At 33.2% G+C, this 17,468-nt stretch overlaps 1 protein-coding gene across 1 annotated transcript; it reads right to left on the bottom strand.

The window, feature by feature from the left end:
* On the bottom strand, positions 911-16,246 carry LOC109346207 (protein ENHANCED DISEASE RESISTANCE 2-like). Its single transcript, XM_019585634.1, has 22 exons — positions 16,040-16,246; positions 15,345-15,419; positions 15,126-15,179; positions 14,016-14,081; positions 13,663-13,721; positions 13,205-13,281; positions 12,675-12,782; positions 12,065-12,099; positions 10,926-11,026; positions 10,750-10,845; positions 10,222-10,286; positions 7,589-7,660; positions 6,928-7,098; positions 6,552-6,748; positions 6,381-6,447; positions 4,605-4,780; positions 4,150-4,251; positions 3,462-3,509; positions 2,504-2,647; positions 2,327-2,422; positions 1,431-1,532; positions 911-1,162 (listed from the first exon to the last, which is right to left on the bottom strand). The coding sequence occupies exons 1-22, from the start codon at positions 16,190-16,192 to the stop codon at positions 1,070-1,072; spliced, it is 2,157 nt and encodes a 718-aa protein (XP_019441179.1). The 5' UTR covers positions 16,193-16,246; the 3' UTR covers positions 911-1,069.

The raw sequence follows: 17,468 nt of genomic DNA, 5'->3' as shown, positions 1-17,468 counted from the left end.
GATCCTCTTTCGAAGTAAGCAAGATTTGAACATCGCGGTAAGGGAAGACATTGTTATGAGTAACGAAGGAGAGAGTGGTTTGAAGCTTCGGGTTCTCCTTCACAGGAATTGGCTTGGTCGTTGTAGCATATGCTTCCTTCGTCCCAACCTCACATCTTTCTCTTTCTCTGTCTCTTTCTCACTCACTATTGCTTTTGGAAGAAGAAACAAGGAAGAATAAAGAAGATGGTGATTTTTGGCGGGAAATGAGTCTCGAAGTTATAAGACTAAGAACCAGCCTTCTGTCCCGAAATCTTTCTGTCCCCATTTCTCAAGCCAATCATATCTCACTAAATCACATAAAAATGTTATGTTATATTTTTTTTAAATTTTTTTTTCCTAATATATGTTAAATTTTCATTGGACTGGACACAGAAAAGTGGGACAGCTAATCCCCTTCATCATACTAGTGTTTATGTTGAGTTAATTTATGTTCACCAAATTATAATATGTGAAGCGTCCACATGGGATCAAACTCTTGCAAAATGTTTTTTCATGATGTATAGAAACCTTTGATTTTAAAGTGTATTACATATATTTCATTGAGTGGATAGTATCGTAGTACTAATGAAATCAATAATATTTCATTGCCTCCATGAACCCGAGTTTGACTATCATAGAAAATGTTAGAAAAATTGAGATTAAATAACATATACATACTAAATTTCTTTATTTAACCGTGTATAATATTATTGTTACTCTTTTTTAGTACCACAATGGAAAGCAACATCGAGTAAGATATTCTGGCCACAAAATCATAGAAAATATTTATTGTAATAAATACAAAGACAAATTGGTGTTTTAATTTTTAATTTTTACAAGCTATCAATTTAAATGAGGAGAATCAACATAGTAGAAAAAGAAGAGTAAAAGAGACTGAACTATCTGGACAAATTTATCTCAGATTATTTCATTTATTTATTTGTCCTTCCTTGAATCCATGGTGTAATAGAATTAATGAATATATATGAGTCAAAATAATGGGGTGGAACTAGGAACTGGGTCATCTAATATTTTTTAGCAGACAACCTTAAACCTCCAATGGTACAGCAGATTCAATTTTCAAATGGTTTAATCGAACAGTTCCAAGAATGTACTCTGGTAGTTCTGCCTCTTCTCTTGCCTGCAAATATAGCCATCAATCAATATCAGAAGCATTTTAAATGTTTGTTATTGAATTTTCCAACTTTTATATGTGAATGTATTAAGAATTGATATAATAAAATCTAAGAGGAGTTGAATCCTTCATTGTTCCCATTTCTCAGCCTACACTCCACTACAATGCAATAAATGTCTTGAACATGATCAATGCCAGAACTTATGTGGTAAACCTTTTGGCTGTGTCATTTATTCCAAGTTAAAATAACTAGTAAGACAGAAAACGGCGAGACCTCTATCAAAATCGCAAGATCAATGATGAGGCTTGTGACATATCCCAGAACAAGGCCAATGATACCCCTAGCTACTGAGGATGATCCAATGTCAACATCAATCTGCATAAAACAGAATTTCTATGAGTGGAATATACCAGACAATGAAAATGGCAGTAAAGTTACATGTATACTGAAGTTCAATTGTATGACAAACTATCATATTATTGCACACAATTTCAGAAACAATGCGGAATTGGGAGTCTTAATTGCTAGACTCAATTCAGAATGAAAGTTAAGTTCCATAAGCAAGAGGTTGATGGAAAGTGGACATGCAATTTAGGTGTATCCCCTCACCTTTTGGATACGGAATTAATCCCTTTCGGGGTGCTTGATTTCTCCGCCCAACAAGTGTCGCTCTATTAGAACCCTTGCCCTTTTGGTCATCCTGAAGATCTAGTGGGGCCTTACACCACTAGATCAACATGTTGTTGGTACATAAAAGATGAGAGAATATTAAGCTATGAAGTGAGTGTCTAGAAATAAATCATTAATGTGAACCTGTTTGTGTCTCTCTCCTTAATGAAGTAATTGAACTTATAAGGTGGGAATTGGGATAGGGTAAGGAAGAGAGAGATGTATACCCACAGCATAATCCTCAAGATACAATTATACAAATTTGGAGAAAAAAGTGCTCCAACAAGAAACATGACTGAACATTACTTCAGAGAAATAGAAAACACAATATTCTGAAATTCTAACTAATACAAGAGAAAAAGTAATACTAGTACCGGTGTTACAGTATTCATATGAATAAAAAGAACTTGACTTCAAAAGTTCTCCCATAACATTTGAGAAGTAACTTATGTTAATTATTATCAAGTAGTCAAATAGGAAAAATGCTAAGGTAGGTTTACCTCCAGAAAATTGTCTTGTCTAAAGTATTTACAAGTCACAGCTTTCCCTAACAAGCAAGCTTTTGTTCCAACAGCTCTTTTGACCATCCAATATCCCTGCAGATACTATAATTCCTTAGCTGCTCAATGCCATCAAGCAACAAAAGGAGGATATAACATTGATTGAGAACCACGCACCTCAACTATACTTGGAATAAGTTTGAATCTTGAGTCCCGAAATACATCACTTCCATCAACAAACTTTGACAATAGGGAATCTTTATTTATTGGTCTGTCGGCGGCATAATATAGAACCAGACTGTAGTTTGGTTTCGCAGGAACCTGCAATTGATGACCAGAAAAACAAAACCCTTGATACTGATATATGTGCATAATAAATTCTTAAATGCAGCACTTATCACACACATATAGACAAAGATCTGAGCCACTGAAATCTGACATTGTGGTATAACCTCAAAGATTGACTAATAAATAGACAAATGCTACAGAATATTCCTGATGTCAATTCCATAACTTTTCAGCTACATTCAGGGTCGCATTTATGCTTCCTAAGTTATTCAACAAGAAAGCCAGTCAAACCTTCCAATGTCTTCCCCGAAAAGTGGGGAGCCCTTAAAACTGCAGTTTTAGTAAAGCTACTCAATTTACCATTCAGTATCAAAGGCTTACAACATTAATATGCCCTTCACAGTAGATTCTTTCATACTAGGTATAACCAGATAGAGTATGTGATATGATAAAGAACCACTCGGACAATAATCTTAAGCCGTAAAACAAGGACCAAAAGAAATTTATCTGTCTTGTTTGCTTTAGGAGTAGTTATATTCTATTCCTTTGAACTTGTTTTCTTTCTCCTTTTGAATTCGTCTTTTATTAAAAGCCAAAAAAATAGCAACATGACAGATGGGACTTAAATCTTGAGGAGCTTGAAATTCAGTAAACAATCACCTTGGACTGAACAGTAAATTGGAATTCATTATAAGGAGAGTAGTATGCTGGTTGACCAACTAAGCTTTAATACCAATTGAAAAAGCCACTTGATAATCAAGGTCCTAAAATTTGTTATTGAAGACTAGCACATTTAATAAACTTCACTATGCAGAGTGTGTGAAAAGAAAAACAATAATACCCATACCTGGAGATTAATAACAAGGATAAATGGAAGCTTTTTCCCCACTTCTGACTGAAATTCAGAAGGAAAAGATTAGACAGTGCAAAATCTCCAACTTATGGTTTCCAGAATATCAAGATAAAATATAATAATAATTTCAACCACTAAGCTTTATCCTGCACTGGATTAAAAGACTTAAAGAGCTAAAATAAAACTTTGAAATTTTGAATAAAAGATACACTCTGTGAAAAAAGATGATCTAGAAGCACCTCAAGTAGCAGGAGAAAACAAAGTAGAGTATCATCTGTGATAAACAAAGTGTAGCCAATGAAATGACACCAGAGAGCATAACCATACAGGAGATACATGATTGTCAAATTCAGCAAAGCTATGTGAAACTAGGCTGAGAAACTCAGTCTCAACAAATTATAAATCAGACTATAAACTGAACAATGAGTTATGAAAGCTCATTGGAATTAGGATTTAATGAGAGTCAGCATCAGAGACACCGATCTTGTACTAAATATCAAACAAATATAATTTGCGTTGCAGTAGGAACATGAGAAAGTAAAAGCTTGAATTAATTGATAGTTAGAGAAAACGTCTTATAAATCAACATGCATGAAGCAAATTGAGTGTCTTTTATCCAACACTGCTTTATAACAATCTCTATGAAAATTAAAGACAAAAGGTCTTAGAGATTTAATCTTACCTGAACCAGACATTTAGGGTGCAGTGCAATTCCATCGACAGATTTATTGACTGCGAACCAATCAACTGCTATGAGCTGGAGAAGAGGATCTCCTCCAACTACCTGCACAACAAATTTCAACTCCATAACATTCTTCCAGAACAAAATAAAGCAACATACACATCAAAGCTATGCAAAAATACATAAAGATCTTTGCTAAAGATATGTAGTTCTAAAGTTGAGATTGAATTTTAAAAAAGAGCAGAAATTAAGTTAAATGAACAAAATGTCTGAAACCCCAAATACCCCTTCATTGCCAGCACAGAATGAAAAGGACATCTGAAGAAGATAGAAGCACACACACACTCTCTCTCTCTTTCTCTCTTCTACAGCATTATTTGCTGTCCAAGTGAAAGAGAAAGTTTTGTCCTTCTCTACCATAACTAAGGAGTGAAGGACTTGGACAGTAACCTCACCTTAGAGGTGTCAGTAAGATAGTTCTTTCCTCTAATCATAAATCCTTTTCCACTAGGGGAAGCCCAACAGTCTGTGTCATTGTCATCCTTGCCTCTGCGCAAAGAACCATGGAAGTTACGTGGACGGATTGTCATAGGAGTTATGTGGGGATCCAATTCTTCGCTCAGATCAGGTTCTGCATGCAATAACCTAGTATGTTAAAGTGGTATTCTGAATGAAAATCACAAAAGAATCGACAAATTAAAAGCTACATTTAACTTCAACCGATTACTTACAAATGACAGAATTCTTCATTCATTCTAATCAGTTACTTACTGAAGTAAATGAGATACATATCAAGTATAGGTATAGGCTATATGATAATTTGGATCAACTGTGAAGGTGAAATCATATGGGGAATCTTGAAAGAGCTCTTAACATCCTTAGGAACATACAGCACAGGAAGATCAGTACTTCTCAGAGAACAAAAAAAAAATAAAGGAAAGGAAATTCCAAAGAAAGTCTTTTAGCTCAAAAAAGCAATCTGCTCCCTTTGCATTTCAGACAAAGAAACATCCTTACACAACTCCATACATATGAGGCAGCTAAGAAAACAAGGAGAGCATGTCTCTTGTAGAATATATACGACTTCAGAAATTAATTTCCTTTCTTTGCATCTCAATTATATCATCACTCACAGCATCTCTCAGTGACAGAGGGAAACAGGAGCCATGAGGGACATGTGCTCCTCCTCATCTCTTCCTTCCTTACCTTTTACAATCCATGTTATCTATGAAAATGAAAGAAAGCGCTAGAAAGTGAAGGAGAGAAAAAATGAAAAGGAGGGGAGAAGATTGAAATCAGAAACTTTTAACTTCTTATCTTTACTGAATCAGCTAAGGTTCAGATAAATATATAGAGATTCTAGAACACTTTAGAAATCTAACTAAATTAACTAGAAGCCTAACTAATCAACTAATGTACAGCTGGTGATAGCTGTTACATATTATCAGGCTCACAAACTGTTATGTACTCTAGTTTCCTTTAAAATACACCACATTCTAACTGGTTCAAAATTATTTTATGAATGTGCACCTAATTTTATTTTCTGCTTTTCCATCTTTTTCCGATACAGAATCTGTTGAGGAATATAATGTATTGCCAATGTTACCGCACCCAAAGTAAATAATACTTTTGTCTTTATGCATTAGTAGTATTTACATGGACATAGCCAGTGGAATAGGTCAACTTATGTCTGGGATTCATTATAAGCAGCTAGTAAAGAGGTTTTGTTTTCTCAGACTCACATCTCTGTTTTCATGATCTCTCCCAAGAACACTATTGTTCTAAAACATAGTATTATAGAGACGCGTGCGACAGTGCGACACCATCTACTGCATTAAGTTCTCAACTTCTCTTCGGACTCTTATTTTATCTACTTTAACTTTGTTTTTGTAATGTTATTAATAGTGGGCTTGGGCTTGTACTAGTAGTACTAATACTTGGTCTAATTAGCAGTCATAAATAGGTGCATTAGATTATTGTATCAGTGTGTAACACGTTCTCTTGTAATTAATATCATATTTGACCTTCTGCTGTCATTCTCTATATTCTCTGACCCTAAAATCACCTGCTAAAGGCTTTTTTAGTCTTTTCTTGGTGTTTGATGTGTGACCGAAGTTCACATTGAATTAGAAAATGCTTATTGAGTAGTCATAACAAATATATATATACATAAAGGTATAATATATTTTTGGATCCCCTACCAAATAACAAGAAACAAAGGAAAAGCTGACCTGCAGTTCTCTTCAAAGCTAAGGTTGTGATGGCCCATGAAACATTCTTTAGTTTGACTCTTGGCCCCTGATAGATTAGATGAAGCATTAAAATACAAAATTTGACAATAAGAATATTCATTTCTATTGTAGACTACTTTTGTAATTTATTATAAGTAGAAAAAAGGAAACCTTATCAAGTTTCAAATTGTCGTCACTTTCTTCATCTGATGATGATGATTCGCCAGCAATTGCATCATAAAATTCATCCTCCATTTCATCCTCATATTCATAACTGGACGTGGAACCATCAGAGATTTTGGAGTCAACAACTGTGGTGGCATATTCTTGATGGAGTGCTGGATTGGCTGCAATATATTCTTTAAGACCTGAACCATTATTTAACAACTTATATTAGATGCCTCTAGAATAGATAAATGAATGGACCACTAGAAGCAAGTAGTTTAGACCACTGACTTCTGGTAATCTGAAGTACCACCAGTCTTCCAGTGATTTTAGACAATTCAAGGAGATACACAAGATGAAAGCAATAGTTCCAATACTTAACCTGCCACTTGGCACAATAATGCGTAAGGAATGCTCCTCTCAAATTTCGAGCGCTTGTTGTTCTTCCATTGATGCCAGGATGCAGAGTGTATCTCTAAAGTGTGGGTCACTAGACATTTTGGGCTATTTGATGCCACAGGTGTGTTCAAATTTCTAATCTCCCATGTAGATGCTGCAGCCAAAGTACAATGCATAAAAGGATAAAGTTAGTTAATGGTATAGGGCCAAGACTACAAAAGTCGTCTGTCATATTTTAAGAGACAATTTCTACCATAAAGAAACAACTTGTCAAAATAAGCTATTGGATTCGAGCAAGCAGACCACAAATTTTCAAGGCAGTAAAAACATTAGTTAATAGGTGTATTTTCTGTAAGAAGAGTGAGTTTAATTAGGGGAGAACGAGGGAATTAATTGGATTGTACAAAAATTCACAGTATATCTATAAAAGAAACAATATTTTAGCCTAAAAAATTATCCATGCTGAAGATGCAGAGGTAAGGGAGTAAACAGAGAGTTCCAAAAAAAAATCAGGTTGCTCAAAATATGAACAAAATTAAAAAGTTGATACTCATAACTGACTTCAACTCCTGAACAAGCACAAATACCAAGAACCACTATCTACTCAATCCCTAGGATATAATGCAAAAAAAATCCGATCTTACGATTAACTTTGGCACGCTGATATCCAGATCTTTTAGGCTTTTTCTTATGTAATGCTGGAAATTGCAAGATAGCTGCATAAAATAAATACATAAACTACTTCAGCATATGTTGTCCAAGTAAGTCGAAACACAGCATCACTTCAACTAGACTTGCAAACAAATCCAAGAATCATTGCTGATGAACCATGTCAATCAAGGTTACAAACCATAGTATTACCAAACTTCTGTATTGAAGAACTGATAACATGTTTGCATAAAATTAAGTAACATTGATGCTGTGTATGATAAGAACAACTTCACTTTTGAAGCATTATCACAGTTTGATAAGTGTTGTGCATAGGCTTCAGTGTTTTAAATTTCAACAGACAAATCAAAGGACATATATCTACTATACTAGCAATGAAAGTAAATGAACTAATTCGTGACCATGGCAAGTTGACAAGAGTTCCAAAAACATGATTAAAATAACCAGAATCTTACTATATGTTCCATCTTGTCCACGAAACCATTGTCTAGAGAAAACAAAATCTTGCTTTGAATGCCACCTGCATTAAGTTCATGAATGAACGTTTTAAAAAGAAAAACATGATCAGGTCACACAAAAATTGAGTAAAACATGGTTTCCATTTGCCAATGTAAAAAGAAAATAATAAGGCAATACAAGAGAAAGAAGAGATAACATGAAATTGTAGATAATACTTAATAGGCAGCTAAAGTTTCATCACAAATAACTAAACCATGGGCTTACTAAAAGAACCAGTAAGTGCACATGTCTGATATGAATTTTTTTACGGAATGCAAATCAAAGTCGATAGGAAGATCAAAATTAATAAGTACACACAAATCTAGAGGAAAAAATATATAAAAAGACTCCACACTTTTACATTTAATCAAAAAATAAATATACATAAAAACGTCGATAATGAACTATACAGAACAGAGCATACCATTATAGCATTCCAGATGTTCAAATTTTAAAACTTAAAAAGTTTAAAATCAATTTATTACCAGCTTAGATATTTGGGATCATATGTCCCATAAACAACATCATAATGTCCATCATACGAATCTACCAGCTCCAAGTCGCACATCAACATGTCCCACCTGCAAAATATAATCATAGGAGTGCCTAATTTCCCCAATATGTTATCAAGACTCTCGAGAACTTTTTATAGGCAACTTACTCTTGTCTTTTCTGTCGTTCAGTGTTCAAAAGCACTTCAAAAACAGTATCTGCAGTTGCATCAATAACTCCAACAGACTTTGCTAGCACACCTTTACCATTCTACAAAGCACAAAAAGAAAGTCAACTGAAATCAGACTTTTCTTCAATGTCCTGTCATGTTGAATTAAAGCACCAACTTTGATTTAAATGTGACAAAGTAAATAGGATAACCAAAGCTATGCAACAAGCACATCCAAACATCTTAGAAATTAACACCACTATCTTGAAAGAAAATATGCAAATATCAGATCATTCAGATGATTTACTATCTTGAAAGAAAAAGTTTTGGGTTACAAAGACACACACACCAAGGCTTTTACTGAAAGTACTCTCCTATTCATTTATCTCAAAATTAAAACCGCTACATTTTCCAGTTAAAGGACAACAAGTCCACAATAAACAGAAAGGTGCCCCTTTACCGATAGCTGAAAGAGCAAATAAGTAAACCAGAATTTGTAAAAAATCTTGATTATACATTTATAGCTATGAATAGAGACTGCCATGTTAAAACTCTAATGACAATCACAAGTTTCATATAGAAAGAAAAGAAAACACTCAATTATTGTGAACCATTATGGAAGCAAGAAAAAATAGGAGTTCCTAAAACTAAAAAATCTTCCTACTTTAATCAGCAATGAATTCAAAATTTCAACAGTGATAACAAATACAAGAGTTTCTATAGACCAACCAAACACTTGAATCCCAAAGCAGAATTGGATATTTGAGAGGAAACAGCTGCACATATGGCTTAATTCCAGAATTGGAAACCCATTCATTTAAGTCCCTTTAATAGCAAAACTTTACCATGTTTTGGGTCATGAGATTTGAATGAATTACAATGGAATAATTATAAATATTTTTCCTGGTAATTAACAATCCATGTTATAGTTACAAAACAGTTGACATCATTATAGAAAAACAGGTATTGGGTAACAATTGAATCAGCAAGAACACAGGTATTATCTCTTTACAACCCCTGTTATAAAAACAGACATGAACTGTATGCTATCTAGGTTTCAAGAAACATGTTGATAATCCAATTCACCCAGGACCACCCACACCCCAAAAAACATTAAAAAATTCAATTTGTGTACATACCTTGCAATCAGAAACATCTTCAAAAATTCTAATACCTGAAACCACAACAAAAAGCATTATTGAAGAACTGATAACATGTTTGCATAAAATTAAGTAACATTGATGCTGTGTATGATAAGAACAACTTCACTTTTGAAGCATTATCACAGTTTGATAAGTGTTGTGCATAGGCTTCAGTGTTTTAAATTTCAACAGACAAATCAAAGGACATATATCTACTATACTAGCAATGAAAGTAAATGAACTAATTCGTGACCATGGCAAGTTGACAAGAGTTCCAAAAACATGATTAAAATAACCAGAATCTTACTATATGTTCCATCTTGTCCACGAAACCATTGTCTAGAGAAAACAAAATCTTGCTTTGAATGCCACCTGCATTAAGTTCATGAATGAACGTTTTAAAAAGAAAAACATGATCAGGTCACACAAAAATTGAGTAAAACATGGTTTCCATTTGCCAATGTAAAAAGAAAATAATAAGGCAATACAAGAGAAAGAAGAGATAACATGAAATTGTAGATAATACTTAATAGGCAGCTAAAGTTTCATCACAAATAACTAAACCATGGGCTTACTAAAAGAACCAGTAAGTGCACATGTCTGATATGAATTTTTTTACGGAATGCAAATCAAAGTCGATAGGAAGATCAAAATTAATAAGTACACACAAATCTAGAGGAAAAAATATATAAAAAGACTCCACACTTTTACATTTAATCAAAAAATAAATATACATAAAAACGTCGATAATGAACTATACAGAACAGAGCATACCATTATAGCATTCCAGATGTTCAAATTTTAAAACTTAAAAAGTTTAAAATCAATTTATTACCAGCTTAGATATTTGGGATCATATGTCCCATAAACAACATCATAATGTCCATCATACGAATCTACCAGCTCCAAGTCGCACATCAACATGTCCCACCTGCAAAATATAATCATAGGAGTGCCTAATTTCCCCAATATGTTATCAAGACTCTCGAGAACTTTTTATAGGCAACTTACTCTTGTCTTTTCTGTCGTTCAGTGTTCAAAAGCACTTCAAAAACAGTATCTGCAGTTGCATCAATAACTCCAACAGACTTTGCTAGCACACCTTTACCATTCTACAAAGCACAAAAAGAAAGTCAACTGAAATCAGACTTTTCTTCAATGTCCTGTCATGTTGAATTAAAGCACCAACTTTGATTTAAATGTGACAAAGTAAATAGGATAACCAAAGCTATGCAACAAGCACATCCAAACATCTTAGAAATTAACACCACTATCTTGAAAGAAAATATGCAAATATCAGATCATTCAGATGATTTACTATCTTGAAAGAAAAAGTTTTGGGTTACAAAGACACACACACCAAGGCTTTTACTGAAAGTACTCTCCTATTCATTTATCTCAAAATTAAAACCGCTACATTTTCCAGTTAAAGGACAACAAGTCCACAATAAACAGAAAGGTGCCCCTTTACCGATAGCTGAAAGAGCAAATAAGTAAACCAGAATTTGTAAAAAATCTTGATTATACATTTATAGCTATGAATAGAGACTGCCATGTTAAAACTCTAATGACAATCACAAGTTTCATATAGAAAGAAAAGAAAACACTCAATTATTGTGAACCATTATGGAAGCAAGAAAAAATAGGAGTTCCTAAAACTAAAAAATCTTCCTACTTTAATCAGCAATGAATTCAAAATTTCAACAGTGATAACAAATACAAGAGTTTCTATAGACCAACCAAACACTTGAATCCCAAAGCAGAATTGGATATTTGAGAGGAAACAGCTGCACATATGGCTTAATTCCAGAATTGGAAACCCATTCATTTAAGTCCCTTTAATAGCAAAACTTTACCATGTTTTGGGTCATGAGATTTGAATGAATTACAATGGAATAATTATAAATATTTTTCCTGGTAATTAACAATCCATGTTATAGTTACAAAACAGTTGACATCATTATAGAAAAACAGGTATTGGGTAACAATTGAATCAGCAAGAACACAGGTATTATCTCTTTACAACCCCTGTTATAAAAACAGACATGAACTGTATGCTATCTAGGTTTCAAGAAACATGTTGATAATCCAATTCACCCAGGACCACCCACACCCCAAAAAACATTAAAAAATTCAATTTGTGTACATACCTTGCAATCAGAAACATCTTCAAAAATTCTAATACCTGAAACCACAACAAAAAGCATGTAGAATGACAATGACGATAGGTCCAACTAATATAATAGAAACTAAAAGTAGGACAAATCAAAAGCAAAAAATCATTGCCTGTGTTAAATAGTCTAAAAACTAAACCAGGCAGGAAAGAATAAAGCGTACTATGATACTCAAGTTGCCTTATCCCAAATTTAGTAATGATTTCCTTTGTAGATTGTCTTTTAATTATGTTTTTCCTGATAAATGACAAAAAAATATAAAGCAAAGAAACTAGGATACTACAGAAGGTGGGGATAATATCATTTAAAGATTATTCCCCTGATAAACTCGACGAATTAATTGCCACACAAGCTTATTTCAAGTTTAGAAGACCCTGACCTCTTTCAAGATGTTATCATGATAAGCTAAGAAGTTCCTTTAGTAACCTCAACTTATACTAATTAAAAAGGGGGTCTATTACAGATTATGGAGACCTTTAAATTAAAGAAGGTGATCAATATTAAGAAATTAGTAACAGGGAAAAGGGTAATAGAGCAACAAAAGACTGCCATGTAAAAGTGCATGTTTGTGGCAGAAGAAAAATACCACCCATGGTAAGAACACATTTCCATTGATGTGCATCGAATGCATCTCCACTGCCCCCTTCAAACCCATCTGCAAACTTTGATGATTGTCGTAACAGTGTCTCTGGGCCTTTCAGAATGAAACAGGAAGAGTAATGTTAACTAGTATATATCTTGTAAAAAAATGCTAACTAGTATATAAAGTGAAAGACACATAAAATGGACAGAAAACAAATGCATCAACCCTAAGATAATCATATAAATTAGAAAGGAAACATGGGATTCGTTGAAAAAATACAATGAAACATTGATCCAAAATCCCACTTTCACAAGTCACAACTATTACTCCACAATTTATGGTCCATATCAATACTGCTAAATTTGTCTCTCCTTTTGAAATAGGAAACAAAATAGATGCTCTATTATACTCTTCTAACATGCATAAAAGGTGGACTATGTTGTCCAATATGCAAATTATGAAATCAGTCAAGCATGTTAATGCCTCAAAAGCACCCCGATGAAAATTTTGTTGACAACCGTGCTTTTTTTTACCTTGGCCAATTCTTATAAGCCTCTTCAACTCATGGGCATACCGCCTCACTCTAGGTCGATGCCCTTCAAGATTGATCCTTCACAACATAAATAGAAATGATATGGCAAAGTTATGATAATGATGTAATAAAAGGACAACCTCTAAGGCAGGCCACCTAATAATGAACCCAACAACAACCATGCAGATGCTTCATTAAGCATAACTCACAAATATATTGACCTGAATAGCTTTATATAAATTTAAACTATTATAATTCCTAGACTTTATAAGGAAAAGTGAAGGAAAGAAGAAAAAGACAGACGATTGAACAAAGCATTGCAATACACTATATGTACGGTGCATAAATCATTTACCGATCAGCACTGCTAAAACACCTTTTATGCACTGATATTCTTCACCGGAAAAAAATCTATCAGATATTAGCATGAGTGCATTTCAGATGGGAGGGGGGACATACTCAGCCTCAATATTCAGTTTGTCTCTGGCACAACCTCCTCTAGACAGCTCATACTCAGCCTGCAAAGAGCGTAAATCAAAAAACGTATGCAAATTAAGGTAAAAAAAATGCAAATTATAGTAAATGCCGACTAATTCTTACAGCTAACAAATCAGGTACTCCCATATTCTTTACATACAAGGAAGACCTATATGTTGAAACTTCATAATAGGAATTATGAACTCCGATCCACACCCCAGGCCCCAGAAATATAAATTAATCACCATCAAGATTGGGTTGTAACAGTTACTAAGACCAATAACAAATAGGACATTTCGCATCATAAATGCAACATTCCAGTTATTTTTTCGTACCTGTTGCTTGGCTTGATCAAATGCTTCTATCCATCCCTGGGCTTCTCCAGCTGTAGCACAAGCAATCTTGAAGAAAATGTGCATGAAAAAACTTATTTCTTTACTGAAAAGAAAAGCCTATAACACCCATGGCATGTAGGGGGGCTTTAAATTCTAAATAAATAAGATCTCCACTGCAGACACATAGATGCAGATACGTTTGCATGCTAGTGCTATTGTTCAGTCAAGAAAGTATAACAAACTTTTCAAGTCAAAAATTCAAGGGCCAGTTTATATTATATTTTTTAACTCTGGGAATTTCGTTTTGAGCATTTTGATGACACTCCCCACAACAAGTGTGGTAACAAATAGAAAGCCCATGAGAAAATCAAGGGAGAATTCAAAAATAAGGAAGACCGGTTACAAATGTTTACTGTGAAAGAAAAATTACAACTCTTGTGGCTATTGTTTCTTCACGGTAAATACTTCTATGAAGTGTTACTGCTTTTGATTTCTCCATAAATTAAATAGTATGGTGTGGGATTTCACAGTTTCTTTTGGTAAGACCACAAGGTGTTCTCAGTTCTGACACCCTTCAGGTGTGGGACTAATCCTTGCTTAGGCCTTGGACACAAGGTGCTTCTAATAGATTTCGAACCATGCACTGCGGGTAAAGTTCGCCTACTTGGAACTCAGTTCGCCAACCGAGCCAATCCTGATGATTGGGGATCTATCACTTATTGCTTGCTGGGATATTTACAAATTACTGAGTTTAGCATGAAAATGCTTGGGGAATAACATAGTTTACATCAAATAAAGGTGAAATAATATATGATGCACGTACAACTCTGTTAAGGATGTGGTGTTTTATTTTCTTATAGAATTTGCAAGCAATAAAAATCATCCTAAAAAATTAAAACTTAGCATGCAACTTTACAAGTTAAGAAGATGGAAGCTTATGCTTCCGGTATAAATTCTGTAGTGTTTTCAGTATGATCTTGAATTCTCCATAGGCTGTAATACCTGTTAAAAAGCATGCACCATTGCAGGTACCTTGCAATCACTATCAACATTTTTTTTATTGAACATTATCAACAATTATTAGATACACATTTAAAGACCATAACTTACTTCTCCTTTTTTGGTCTCATCTAGTCGATTGTAAAACCGTAAAACATAGAGATCCTGTGAAAGAAAACAAATATATTTAGCTTCCATCAAATTTACAAGGCAACCAAACATATCATTCAAATCACAACACAAGATTGATCCTCACAAACAATATTCCATAACCAATTCACAATCAGTTTGATTCAGTAAATACAAAGACATTGATATTCTAATAATTACCCCATTGTTGACCTTCCTTCGACCTATCTCCTCCACCATTAGTGTGGGCCCTACAGCCCCCTTCCTAATGGGTTGCTGCACATAGGAGAATTTTAACATTAAATACTTCAACTACTGTAAAAAAAACAACTACTAACTATTAATTGAAAAATATATATCCGAGTTTTTTACATTATCAATGCATCATCTATCATTCATTTTTTATCATTATTGACTATTAAGTAATATAAATCAACATGGAATGATGTGTTAATTATGTATTCACCATACATAAATCAATATTTACACCAACAGTGTATAGATAATACACTCGAACATTAATACAACAAAAAACAGAAAAAAAAACTAACAAATGAAACAGCATTACAACTCAAAATTGAAAGGGAAAAAAACTAAAGTCAAAATATATTTAATGATTTATTTTCAATTAAACATCACTAAATCATAATCTACCGAATGAATTGGTGCTATACATCTATGATAGGAGCGGTGTTAGATAAATGTCTCATTCACTGTCACGGACCAATCATATATTGTCACATGAATAAAAAAAATAAAAAACAAAAAGTAATATTCTTATTGGGCCTAAGAGAGGGAATGAGACATCCTTTACGACAGTTGATCTCTCTCCATTATTTGATTATGAATAATGGAAAAAAAAAGTAAAAGAAAGACAGTGAATAAAAAATACATACAATGGAAGGAGAATGATGAGGATCACGCTTATACATAGCAACATACTTGCCCCTGATGAAAAGAAATCGAAGATGACAATACTGATGCCTAATAGAATTCACTCCAAGATGATACACCCAACCAAAATATTCAAATCTCTCTTTCTCGTCCATTACACGCAGATTACAGATTATAATCACAACAACAACAACAACAACAACCTTCAATTTTCTGCTTAACTTTAAACAATAAGAAGAAGAAGAAGAAGATAAGCTGATATGGACATACTTATTAATTAAGCTTCTGTTTAATTTCTCACGTTAAGTGTGATGAAATGAAATAATACACGCGCCTTGTTGATACACGTAGGGGATGGTGGGTCCCACTGTCTGAATTGGTTGAGTTGAAGTGACCGTCAAAAAGGTTGTCATAATGTGTTTGACAATGCCCACTCGCACCATGCCACTTATTAACTTTTTATTATTCTACTCACTTATTTAGATGAGTCAATCTTCTTTACACATTACAATACCTAATTTATCAAACTCTTCAATTGTAGTGAATCTGCTTCTATGGTTATAGGTTTTTATTTTATTTATTTTTTAAGAGAAAATGATGTATGTATTAACGGTGTAAGAGTTTTATATATATGGTATGTTAATAATTTATTATTTATTTTTAATCATTATTGATTCTTTAAAAAAAGTAATACAAATGAATGATAGATGATATATTAACTGTATATAAATTTTCATGATGCAAAGATATTTCACTCATTTTTTAATAGCACCAATGAAATAGATTCCATTTTGTGTATTTTTATATTTTATAGGTAATTGTTAACTTTTAAAAGTCCTTATGTTATTTCACATAAATTAGTCTCATAATATATTATCATATAAACTTTTTTGAGGAATTGTTTGTTGAAAGAAGTTTTACAATACTATTTTAAATCTTTTAATAACTTAATTATTTTATATTGAAAAATTATTAAACCCTTATTTAAGGTTTAAAATTTACTTTTTTTTTTAAATCAGTTTGTTATCAATTGTGTAAAAGGCCAACCAAGGTGAATTTGTATGACATGACTAGAGTGTAAAAAATCATTTGTCACATGTTTCTCGTCAACTTTCAATTGCCATGTCACAAAAATTAAGAAAGTTTCATGAGATTCTTCCTCCAATTTCAAGATCACGTTATTCACTTACCCTCTTCAATGAACTCATCTTGAATGTCATTATCATTTTATAATGTAACCATATCCAAAGATATTTTGACATTCAAGCATGGCTTATTATGCTTTTTACACAACTTGTTGTGCATCTTAATTTAGGGGTTGTAGCATTTTTTGCATAAATATTAGAACAAAAGCAAAGTCTAAAAATAATGTTAATATTAGCAACATCAACTTAGAAATTGAAAAATAAAAAAATATTGAAAAAGTTCACA

This window comes from Lupinus angustifolius, chromosome LG01, assembly GCF_001865875.1.
Source record: "Lupinus angustifolius cultivar Tanjil chromosome LG01, LupAngTanjil_v1.0, whole genome shotgun sequence".
Lineage (NCBI taxonomy): Eukaryota > Viridiplantae > Streptophyta > Magnoliopsida > Fabales > Fabaceae > Lupinus > Lupinus angustifolius.
Note: the sequence above shows the minus strand (reverse complement) of the source record. Positions and strands in the feature narration are given on the sequence as shown.